Here is a 12,213-nt window from a genome sequence, read left to right as displayed (position 1 = left end):
AAGAATAAATTATATTTACAGTATTACAACTGTAGGAATTAAAAATATGTAACAGTAAGGAGAGTGTGTGTTTGTGTGTGTTTTAAATTTTTAACACAGATTTAACAACTTTCAGTCATATCGCTATGATGTCTGCATTGTGGCAGTTTATAGTGATGTCTAGCACTGGGGCATCATGCCTCAGACATGTAGCATGATGTCCCACCCGGTCACATTATCCTGACACCAGGCCAACCAGTCCTAACACTAACCTCCTAATGCTGAGCCTCTAGCATGGCAGCTGTTAGTACCATTTTTATAAGTCTTTGGTATGACTTGGCTGGGGTTCATACCCGTGACCTCCCACATCTGAGACGGATGTTGTAACCACTAGGCCACAGGGCAATCTGTAACAGAAAGGAAATGAAACTAACAATTTAAGTAAAATTGTACAAACAATTTATTTCCCTAAAATGCAAATTGAAATTTCTAAAGACACTTACAGTATTTTGAATTAAATTCCATATAATCCTAAATGTCATATTGTAGTCCAAAAGTATAGAATGTTCCAAATGAATTCCAGTAGTCTTGAATGTCCTGATACACCAAGTCTTGAATGTCCTGATATGCCAGTAGATTTGAATGTCCTGATATAACAATGAAGCAACCCAGAATGTCTTAGAAAGATTTCACAAAAATTCTGAAGTAATGTGTTAATCCACAGTTAGTGAGCACTTCGTAATTCCAAAGAACAATTTAGATAAATAATTCCTCTCAAATTATATATGAACACAACTATAAACTCTAATAACAAATGGATTCCACAGACTAAGTCACTATATATACACATTTCACTTGACTACAATGCAATAGACTGTTCTGGAAAACTAAGTTATTCCAATGAAAACTTCCACCAACTTATAAACAAGGTTAGGCCTTAAACTCAAAGTTTAGTAAACAGCTCGTAAAGTAAACTACTTACAATAATGACAAAAGTCAGTTATGCCAAAACTCCACGCACTTCCCTCAATCACTGACACAAAATTAAGCACACAATACACTATATAAATGTAATCTTTTGTAGGCAACACTCCATGTAAAGTGAACTGCTAATACAGAGCAACATTTATGAATTTACCATTTTTTTCATTTACCACTTTTAATATCACTTACATAATTTGCATCAAAATGCAAGACACCAGTCCACAAAGGACAAAGCTTCGCATGCCCTCCAGTGTACCAAATAGACAGTTTTTATTGTGCAGGCAAGTGCTTTCATTGTCCTTTATTGGCAGATTTCAATGAATGGACAAGACCCTTCATGATCCATTCCAGAATGTTTCACTGTACAGAGGCATGTGCTTTCATTGTTCTTCATGGACAAAATTCACTGTATAGGCTAACTCCTTCAGGTTTCATTTAATAGGAAAGTGCTTTTATTGTCCTTTATGGACAGGTTCCATTGTATAGGCAAGTCCCCTGATTGTCTGTTATAAACAGGTTTCCTACTATTGACATGTTATATATAGATCCCTCCACTGTTTTGGCATGAAATTAAAAAAGTAACTTGCTTGTTTATTTCATGTCAGAGATTCATTGATTTGAAAAAATATCCAAGAAATGCAAATAAATATTTAGCAACATGTTTTTCTTCTTCAAAACAACAACAGGTCATTGTTTTTCTTTGCTGCAGAGTTCTAATACATGGTGGATCAGGTGGACTTGGGACTTTTGCAATACAGGTATGTAAAAAGACAGGAAAATGTTCACATTACAATCGTGGTTTTAATGATTTACTTTAGACCTAAGAGTACCATAACAATATAAATGTTCTTTAGATGTATCATTACTTAAACTTTAGAAATTAAAATCTGATAGAGGATATATGGGAAATTGGTCATGAAAACTAGATAAGTCAGTGATATTCCATTCTCAGTATTGTATAAAGTCATGAAGACTAAATAAATCGATGATACTGCATTCTCAGTATTGTACAAGAAACATGAAATCTGAGTGAATCACTACTTTAAATTGTAACAGTACATTTTTCATTAATTTTAAGTAAAACATTTATACTCAGTTTTGAAAATGTGCTACCATACTTCACGTAATTTTTCATACCTGAAAAAAATAATTATTGATTTCAGTATACGAAAAATTATATGTAAAATAAATAATTATCATTTTGTGGTACGGACTGTGTAAAAAAATATAGGGATCGTACCCAAACAAGTTCTATGGAACACACGCTACATGACAACCTAACGGTACAAACATACAAAATAAACATATATTTTCTGTCTGCTGTCAACTCAAGAATCCATTTACAATAAAAATAAAGGTACTCAAAAAGATTTTTGTTGTTATTATTAAACAAGAAAGAGAGAGAGCATAATATCTCAGTGTGCTAGCTCATCTGCAATTAGAATATACTTCTTTTTAGCTGTTGTGTAATGTTGGCAAAATGATTAGGATGGTTTGAACATGTATTAGTTATGGGTATTATTTATTTTTAAATTGTATGCAATGATACAAGTGCACAGTGTCAAGAAATTAAGTGCAACTTGTATTCTGAGAGCAGCAATAACCTCATTTTCAAATTGCAATAAAATAAAATAAGGAACTTGAAAACATGTTTTTGTTAATGTGCTTGAGAGAGAGAGAGAGAGAGAGAGATGAAACAAAATTTGTTAGTGTAAAAGAAAAAGACAGTATTTTCAGTTACCTGATGATTGTGATAATCCTTATGTATTACCACACTACTATATTCCATTATCAATTAACACCTCTAAGTCAACAATTCATTCTTGTTTTAATTATGATATACATTGTCACAACAACCATATGGCCAATAAAGATAACAATAGAGGGGTATAGCATAGAATAAATTTGCAATAAAATGATAATTATATCCACATCAAAACAGTACAAACACTTAAAAGATAGTGTGTGTGTATATAGGTCAACTGTAGACATGATCTTCTCGCTATGCCAGCTGCAGGTGAAGTTTTTGCAAGCAGCAGATGCCCCTCTACATTGCCTTCATAGACCTGATGAAGGTGTTTTGAACTGGTCAGTCGAAGTGGACTCTTCAGACTCCTGCAGAAGATCGGCTGGCCCCCACGACTTGCTGTCGTCACGTCGTTCCATGAGAACATGCACAGCACAGTGTGCTTCAATGGCGCAACATCGGAGGCCTTCCCAATCATCAGCAGAGTCAAACAAAGCTGTGTCCTTGCGCCGATGCTCTTCACCATCTTCTTCTCCATGCTTCTCCAGTACACCTTCAAGGACTGCAGCGAAGGAGTGTACATCCATACCAGGGCTAACAGCAAGCTGTTCAGCATCGCCCGTCTCCGTGCAAAGATTAAAGTTACAGATGCAGCCTTCACATCACACACGGAAGATGGACTGCAAGAGCTGGTATGCCGCCTCTTCCATGCCTGTAAGGAATTTGGACTGACCCTCAGTTTGAAGAAAACGAACATCTTGGTGCAGGACGCAGACTACCCTCCCTCTGTCACCATCAATGGGTACAACTTGGAAGTTGTTGAGAACTTCACATACCTCTGGTCCAACATCTCCAGCTCACTCTCCATTGATTCTGAGGTGAATGGCAGGATTGCCAAGGCAGCATCAGTGATGGCCAGACTTAACCAGAGGGTCTGGAACAACGCCAACCTCACCAAGAAGACCAAACTGCATGTCTACCAGGCCTGCGTGCGCAGCTCACTCCTCTAGTGCAGTGAAACATGGACCACCTATGCAAGACACGAGAGGAAACTCAACAGCTTCCACCTGAGATGACTGCAGTGCATTCCGCACATCCATTGGCTGGACAAAGTACCCAACAAAGAGGTTCTAGAATGTGCCAACATGAACAGCATGTTCTCCATTCTCAGCGAGAGGCACCTTCGCTGGCTTGGCCATGTCAAAAGAATGGACCCAGGCCACATTCCCAAGGACCTGTTATATGGGGAGTTACCAGAAGGTGCAGACCGACAGGACAATCATGTATGCGCTACAAAGATGTTTGCAAGAAGGACATGAAGACAGACAACATCAATGTCAACAATTGGGAGAGCTGTGCTAACGACCGTTCCACCTGGCACCTAGCTGTCAGACAGGGCATTCAAAAAGCCAAGGAAGACAGAAACTTACAAATTTACAATAGAAAATGACTTGGTTTTTATATTTTATCTTTTTATGGCTAAAATGAACAATAAAACTAGTTGACTTTAGCATGTACTGAAATATAATTTTTGTTGGCTAAGAAAACATCAGAGGGCATCCAAGCTCATTTTATGATGCGCGTGGTGTTTTGTTAGGATGATGGACTTAATAAGGAAAAGTAATTAACGATAATATTTAAGGATATGCTCTGTAAAGGTCTTTGTCCATTTGTTAAGAACACCAGTAGGTATTGTAATGACAGTAAGAGAGCTTATTTATCATTGTATTTTCTCACCAGTAATTAACTAGTAATTTTTTTTTAAACAAAATGGCAATGTGATATTTTTTCATCTTTTTTGCAAATGTAAATCTTCTTTTTAGAAATTTTCGGTCTGATAATTGAAAGGATTTTTCAAAAAAATCGAGAAGATATGTACGAAAAAATATAATACATTTAAATAATTATTATTTTCATAACTGAATTTTATACAAAAAATTAAAGGGTATGAAAAAATACATAAAATACAGTATTTTACATTTATATGTGGAAATTGATTGTACGGTGCTCCTTCTTATAATGTTATTTATAAAAGCCATGAAAGAGACCCGCATATTAAATAAGAAAGCATTATACTGAGGGATGTTTGCAATGGTTCCTTTAATTTTAGAGGGGAAGTCCTGGACTTCCATGGTTGGAAATTTGGAAGTCTCGTACCTAATGCTTTTAAGTGCCGTCAATTTACATTTTTCTTAAAACTTGTATAAATTAAACAAAGTTTTTGTCTTTTTTATGTCAATATATTTGAAAGACAATATATTTAAAGCATCTAAAAAAATATTCTTGTTTCATATGTTTGTGTATATTTTAGCAATATTTAATAAGTTTTGGGATAAATTTTAGCCATAACAGAAAAACAAAACAAACTTTAATTGTATAGTATTTATGAATTGCATTATGTTACTGTGATTAAGGTCTACTTTTACAGTACAGTATATTCAACATGTGTGGTCTGTGATTAAGGTCCATCTAGACAGGACAGTATCTGCATTAATCTGTTTCAATAATTAAGGCCTGTTTAGACAGGACAGTATACACAACATTTATGTTTCTATGATTAATTTATGTTTAAACATGACACTATATATAACATTATGTTTCTATGATTAAGGTCAGTTTAGACATGATAGTATATACAACACATGTTAATCTCAGAGAATAGCACTTTTTACATATATTGATCATAAATGCAGATATTAATGATGGTGAATTACATCACCAGTATAAATAGGATATTTAATGATGTGAAATTACCAGTATAAATAGGATATTTAATTATGTGAAATTACCAGTAAAAATAGGGTATTTAATGATGTGAAATCACTTTACCAGTATAAATAGGGTATGTATTGATGTGAAATCACATTACCATATAAATAAGATATTTAATGATGTGAAATGACCAATATAAATTAATGATGTAAAATAACACTACTGGTATAAATAGGATATTTAATGATGTGAAATCACATAGCCAGTATAAACAGGGTATGTATTAATGTGAAATCACATTACCATATAAATAGGATATTTAATGATGTGAAATTACTAGCATAAATAGGGTATTTAATGATGTGAAATCACATTACCAGTATAAATAGGGTGTGTATTGATATGAAATCACATTACCATATAAATAAGATATTTAATGATGTGAAATTACTAGTATAAATAGGGTATTTAATGATATAAAATCACATTACCAGTATAAATAGGGTATGTATTGATGTGAAATCACATTACCATATAAATAGGATATTTAATGATGTGAAATTACTAGTATGTATTGATGTGAAATCTTTCTAACAGTATAAATAGAATATTTAATGATGTGAAATCACATTACTATTATGAATAGGGTATGTAATGATATGAAATCACATTGCCAGTGTAAACAGGGTATTTAATGATGTTAAATAACATTGCCAGAATGAATAGGGTATGATGTAAAATCACATTGCCTGTTTAACTGGTTCACATGATCCAAGTGAAATAAATCAAGTAGCAATGATAAAACCAAATGTAACTGATTAAATGGGATACATAACCATATCCACAATATAATGGGACAGCAGTACACTGAGTGGCATTATAGTGAGGGAACACTGTATTTACTATGTTGGTATGCATGCACTGTTGGGACCAATCAAGCATATTACGCTTAAATGGCCATTTTGCAGTATGCAAATAATGATGGATCTCATGTGCATCATAAATAGACTTGGTCCAAGATAGAGGTTTGTGTGAATTCATGGATATCATGTAGATCATAAATAGTCTAGGCCAAATAACAAGAATGTGTGAATTCATCCATATCTAGTGCCTTATAACTAGATATGAACTTAAAACAGGTACATGTGATTTCATGCACATCATGTGTAACATAACTAGACTAGGTCTAAGAACAGGTCTCTGTGACTCCATGCACATCATGTGTAACATAACTGGACTAGGTCTAAGAACAGGTCTCTGTGACTCCATGCACATCATGTGTAACATAACTGGTCTAGGTCTAAGAACAGGTCTCTGTGACTCCATGCACATCATGTGTAACATAACTAGACTAGGTCTAAGAACAGGTCTCTGTGACTCCATGCACATCATGTGTAACATAACTAGACTAGGTCTAAGAACAGGTCTCTGTGACTCCATGCACGTCATATGTAACATAACTGGACTAGGTCTATGAACAGGTCTTTGTGATTCCATGCACATCATGTGTAACATAACTGGACTAGGTCTATGAACAGGTCTTTGTGATTCCATGCACATCATGTGTAACATAACTAGACTAGGTCTATGAACAGGTCTTTGTGATTCCATGCACATCATGTGTAACATAACTGGACTAGGTCTATGAACAGGTCTTTGTGACTTCATGCACATCATATACATCTTAATAGACTTGAGCAAAGGACAGACATGTGTGAGTTCATTCACATAATGTGTTGCCTGGAGATCCTTAACACTGTCAACTTATTTGTATTTAAATGAGGCCTAAAAAGTAGACTAGGCCTAAAAGCAGGTTTTTGTGACTGTATGCACATCATAACTAGACTAGGCCTAAGATATAGATTTTTGTGAGTTCATGCACATCATAACTAGACTAGACCTCAGATATAGTTTGTTTGTGTGAATTCATGCATATCATAACTAGACTAGACATCAGATAATATTTTTTTTGTGAATTTATGCACATCATAACTAGACTAAACCTCAGATATAGTTTTTTGTGAATTCATGCATATCTTACTAGATTAGGCCAAAAAACAGGTATTCATGAATTCATGCACATCTTAACTAGACTAGGCCTGAGATGTAGGTTTTTGTGAATTCATGCATATCTTACTAGACTAGGCCTGAGTTATAGTGTTTTATGAGCTGATGCACTCATAACTAGACTTGGCATAAAAATAGGGTATGTATGAGTTCATCCACATCTTGTGCATCATAATTAAACTAGAATTTGGAATGTGTATTTGTGAATTCACACATATCTTAACTAGAGTATATTCACATACTTTCCTATTACTACCCCCTCATAAATGTATGACATCAAGGATATGAAAATTCCCAAAATGTAGTCATTTTATTCATAAAGTTATCATTTCTAACCTGATTGTTGCCATGGGTTCCCAAACACTGTGAGCTTGTTGGCATTTCGAATCCAATGGGAGTTATTTAATAATATGGTCAAAGCTATTTGCATGGACGGATCTATGTTTTCAAGGCACAAATGTGATGTAGTTCACTGTAATCTCAATAACTCCATACATTTTGGAGTTATATCTCTTTGAACACACCTATAAAAGAGGTCTTCTTTTTATTATATTAAATTTATTTTAGAAATATTAAAACTTGACATTGCAAATATTGGATGCCAATGACAGATTTGACCTTAATAGACTTTTCTTGGAAGCAGAAAAACTCAATGAGCAGTCTGTCTGCATGTTTACATTGAGAGTTTCCATCTAGTTTTAAATATGAATAAGTTTACAGCGTTAAGGACCTATAGGCAACAATCAGTTTAGATATAATAAACTGATGAATGATATTACTAAGTTTTATATATTTGATGATTTTTGCTTTAAAAATCAGTATGGGCTTACAAACAAACACGTGTGTGAATACTATAGAACTTAGAACAGGTATGTGTTAGTTCAAATTTATAACAAATTAGAAAGGAAAATAATTTTGTTCAAATTCTTGAGTGATTTTATCATCTCAAAAGATCACAGCATTAAGATCACCATGATTGTAGGCATTGTTTAATTATGAATCATATCCTGTACCCGATTATGCTTGTATTGCATAATGGTCTCGTATGGGTGGTATATTTGACTGGTTTCAGTAGTATATTAAGCAACTAAGGAACCATTATTGCATAATGGTTTCATATGGGTGGTATATTTGACTGGTTTCAGACATACATTTACCAAAGTTTAAAATGATCAGTGTGATTTTATTCCTTGTCTGGCTATAAAATGTATGTTGTGCCTGATTATGCATTATTGCATAATGGTCTTGCATGGGTGAAATTCTTGACTGATTTCAGTAGTACATTTAGCAACTAAGGAACCAGCATGGAAAATTAAGATAAATAAAAATAATATCATATGTAAAAATATTAAATTTTTATATTGTTAGTTGATAGTTTTCTCCTTTATTGGAATATATTTTCTGGTCTTCAATTCCCTTTGCATTTTAGCTATGACACAGTGACCTAGATTAATTCATTATGTTTATAAAACTTATCATATGGCTGATTATCTGCAGACAAATCCTTGATTCAAGATGAGTTTAGAATAGAGTTTGTAATATACAGATTCCCATTGGTTCTTTGTCTGAATCTGACAGCTAATGAAAACCTGGGGAGCAGAAGTGACAACTACATGCAGCACAGATGCAGTGGGATTGGTTCAGTCGCTTGGAGCAGATGTTGTCATAGATTACAAGACTCAGGATGTCCAGTCAGAATTACAAAGGATCAGTGGGTATGTCATGGATCAAATTATCACTCTTGCTTTTCAAGGAGAAGGTTGATACTTTGAGATCCTGTCCTTGTTCTGAAATGTTTACCTGTTTAAAGTGATTTAGAATAAATATATTTTATCATCTCCACTCTTTAGCAGGGTATATTGTGATACAAACCATCTCTCTTTCTGTCCATCTGTTTCTTGCCACATATCCTAAATCACTACGTGGAAGTTCAACCAATTTTATAGGGATGTTGCCCATGTAGTAACCATCAGGTTCCCACCCTTTTTGTCCCTAGGAGGGGTCAAATATAAAAAATTTACAATGACATTTTATAAATAGTTATTGACAAACTTAATATAGGTACAGTATGACCCTGCTATAACATGATTGTTGTGGTCCAAAAAACAGGGACATTGCTAGCTATGTACAAAACCATGTTATAACCATCCAAGTCAAGTAGCTGAATAGAGGGCTGCATTACCTACAACACATAAAATTTAGGGGGATACAAGTGGATGCAATACAATGTACTCACTGACATGGCTATCAGCTTGTTCCAGATTAAACAAGAAGTGCTTAAAATAGTTATTATATCTCTAATATTTCTTTAGATATGAAATCTGCAACATGAACATATTAGTTGAGGATGTGAACTCAACAATTTTTTTTTATCCATAATATAAATTCCATCTGAAATGTGCATAAAGAAGCATCATTTTCTGTAATAAAAAATATTTTCTTGGTCCTTTCGAATCCTGACATTTAATTTTTTGCTATTGTATTCTCACATCATCCCACTTGTTTGTATTTCACTTCTGATTTTAAAAACAGAAGGCTTCAGGGATATAAAAGATGTAATAAACTTAGTCACTTCATTTCATTGATTTACAAGTCCTAACCTGATTGTTCCCATGGGGATCCCAGACACTATCAACTTGTTGATGTTTCATATCAGACAAGTGTTTCTTTAGCAATGTGTTCGCTATATTTGCTTGGACCAGTCTTTGTTTTTAAGCAACAGATGTGATTTAGTTCACCATCTTTGAAAATCTCAGTAATTCCATATAGTTTGTATTTAAATCTCTTTGAACATGTGTATACAGTAATTCTAATATCTTTGTTCAGTTTAAAACTAGACACTGCAAATGTTGGATGCAGATGACAGTTTTTACTAAAATGATAAACTATTCTAGGAACCAGAAATGGACAGTGAGTTCAGAGCAATTCCTTAAAATCTATTGAGTCATTCTCTGAAGAACAGAGGAAAAATTAAATTAAATAAACCCAGTATGCATTGAACAATTTATTTTATAAGCAAATAAACGGGAGTAGAATGTTTGATAAAGCATGCTCCATTATAACATGATTTAGGATATAACACGATTGTGGCTTGGCTCCTGAAATTTCATGTACACATACTTTTCTCATACATGCAGTTATTTTTCTTTCTAAAAAATATGAAAAGTAACATGTAAAAAGTGTATTATCATTTTTAGGGAAGAGATCGTGTATAAATTATGATATAAGATGATCATGACATTGTTCCTGCAATTTTATATACATGTATTTATCTCGTACATGAAAAAGTTTTTTCTTCTTAAAAGTACAAAAAAATAATGTGAAAAAAGTTTCTTCATGGATCATACTGGGCTTTGCCTAATGTCGCAAATTGCGATTTATTTTCCTTACTGGGGACAAATTATACCATCTGGCAATTTTTGTTTCCCCCAACTCTGTTGGCTGTTTAAACTTATATATACAACAGAGGCACCATGAAAAAAAGCTGCAAACTTGATATAAAATGTACTGGAATTTATATATTGTTAGATAAACAAATTCATTATTCATATTGACTAACCATCTTAACAGTTCATTGTTATATCATAATCCACTTATTCTAATATCTGGTCTCATTACTGTATGCTGTGAGATCTCATTTTTTTAAAACATACTTGGTAGTGGAGATCAACTGGATGAGAGACTATCTCAAATGAATCTTTCGGACAAAATAGTGTCTTATTATTGGCCACTCGCTAGTAATTAATATATTTGCTTTGACTAACCTCTCTATGTGAATCGTAGGTAAAATTCCTCTTCTTTTCACTCATATAATTGTATCCTTCAGAACATTCATAATTTCTGTGGTTATCTCTGTCAAAACAGAACAGAACACCTGTGCATTTATTGTCTGTTGTCCTTTTTAAAATTTCTGATTCATACGTGGAAGGCAGTATCACTCTGCCACCAGAAATGTCAAAATACAAAAAAAAAAGTGTTCTGCAATTATTTGATGTTGCCACCACAATAAGAAACAGATGTCTGTTTGTTCCTCCAAAGCCGTCCTTTGGTGGTAACTTCAATAACACATGCACCCTTCATCAAAGAAAGCTGACAACAATCTTCAATAGTAACAAATAACCTTTTATCAAAGGAAGTCAAGACCAAACTTAAATAGACGCAATGGAATCTGATAGATTGTTGCATTTTCCAAAATGACTGGAACACATTTATGTGCCATGAAAATTTCATTTTTTCAGGAATAAAAATTATCCTTACAGTCACTACCACCAGTGGCATGAAACATAAATTTCCAATCTTTTGAAACCATAGATATCTGGCTGTCAAGTTAATAGAAGATGGGGTATCTTGAAAGATGTTAAACTTTTTGATTTGTTCAGATTTTCATTTCCCTATAAATGGCCTCATCCCCTAGGTAGCCTCTGCAAGATGATAACTGTCTCCAGCCAACTAAAATCAAGGCATTTAAGTACATGTACATGTAGCATGTAAACAGCTATAGTCATTGTTACTTGCGACAGTTTGAGTGAATTGTTAAGTGACAATCAGATGTAGATCCAAACAAGGACTACCATTTTTTATATATTCATGTTATTTGTGTTTTCTGACAGGATATGAGTCATGCATGAAGTTTATAACATGTCATCTTTGCTCAAATTCATGGATTTATTATATACAAGTACAGTACTTAATGGATTATGAATTGTACTGCACAAATGTAAGTT

General features: G+C 33.7%; 1 protein-coding gene across 7 annotated transcripts in view; it reads left to right on the top strand.

Moving 5' to 3' along the window:
* Positions 1–12,213, top strand: part of LOC149792263 (NAD(P)H oxidoreductase RTN4IP1, mitochondrial-like) — a 58,674-nt gene that overhangs the window by 25,804 nt on the left and 20,657 nt on the right. For all 7 annotated transcript variants that reach the window (XM_089970797.1, XM_089970798.1, XM_089970800.1 and 4 more), the window contains 2 exons: positions 1,673–1,721; positions 9,068–9,204. In XM_089970797.1, the coding sequence (XP_089826923.1) occupies positions 1,673–1,721; positions 9,068–9,204 (186 nt within the window). The remainder of the gene's footprint in view (positions 1–1,672; positions 1,722–9,067; positions 9,205–12,213) is intronic.

This window comes from Sinohyriopsis cumingii, chromosome 9, assembly GCF_028554795.1.
Source record: "Sinohyriopsis cumingii isolate HCF-2022 chromosome 9, ASM2855479v2, whole genome shotgun sequence".
Lineage (NCBI taxonomy): Eukaryota > Metazoa > Mollusca > Bivalvia > Unionida > Unionidae > Sinohyriopsis > Sinohyriopsis cumingii.
This window is presented reverse-complemented; position numbering and strand designations above follow the sequence as displayed.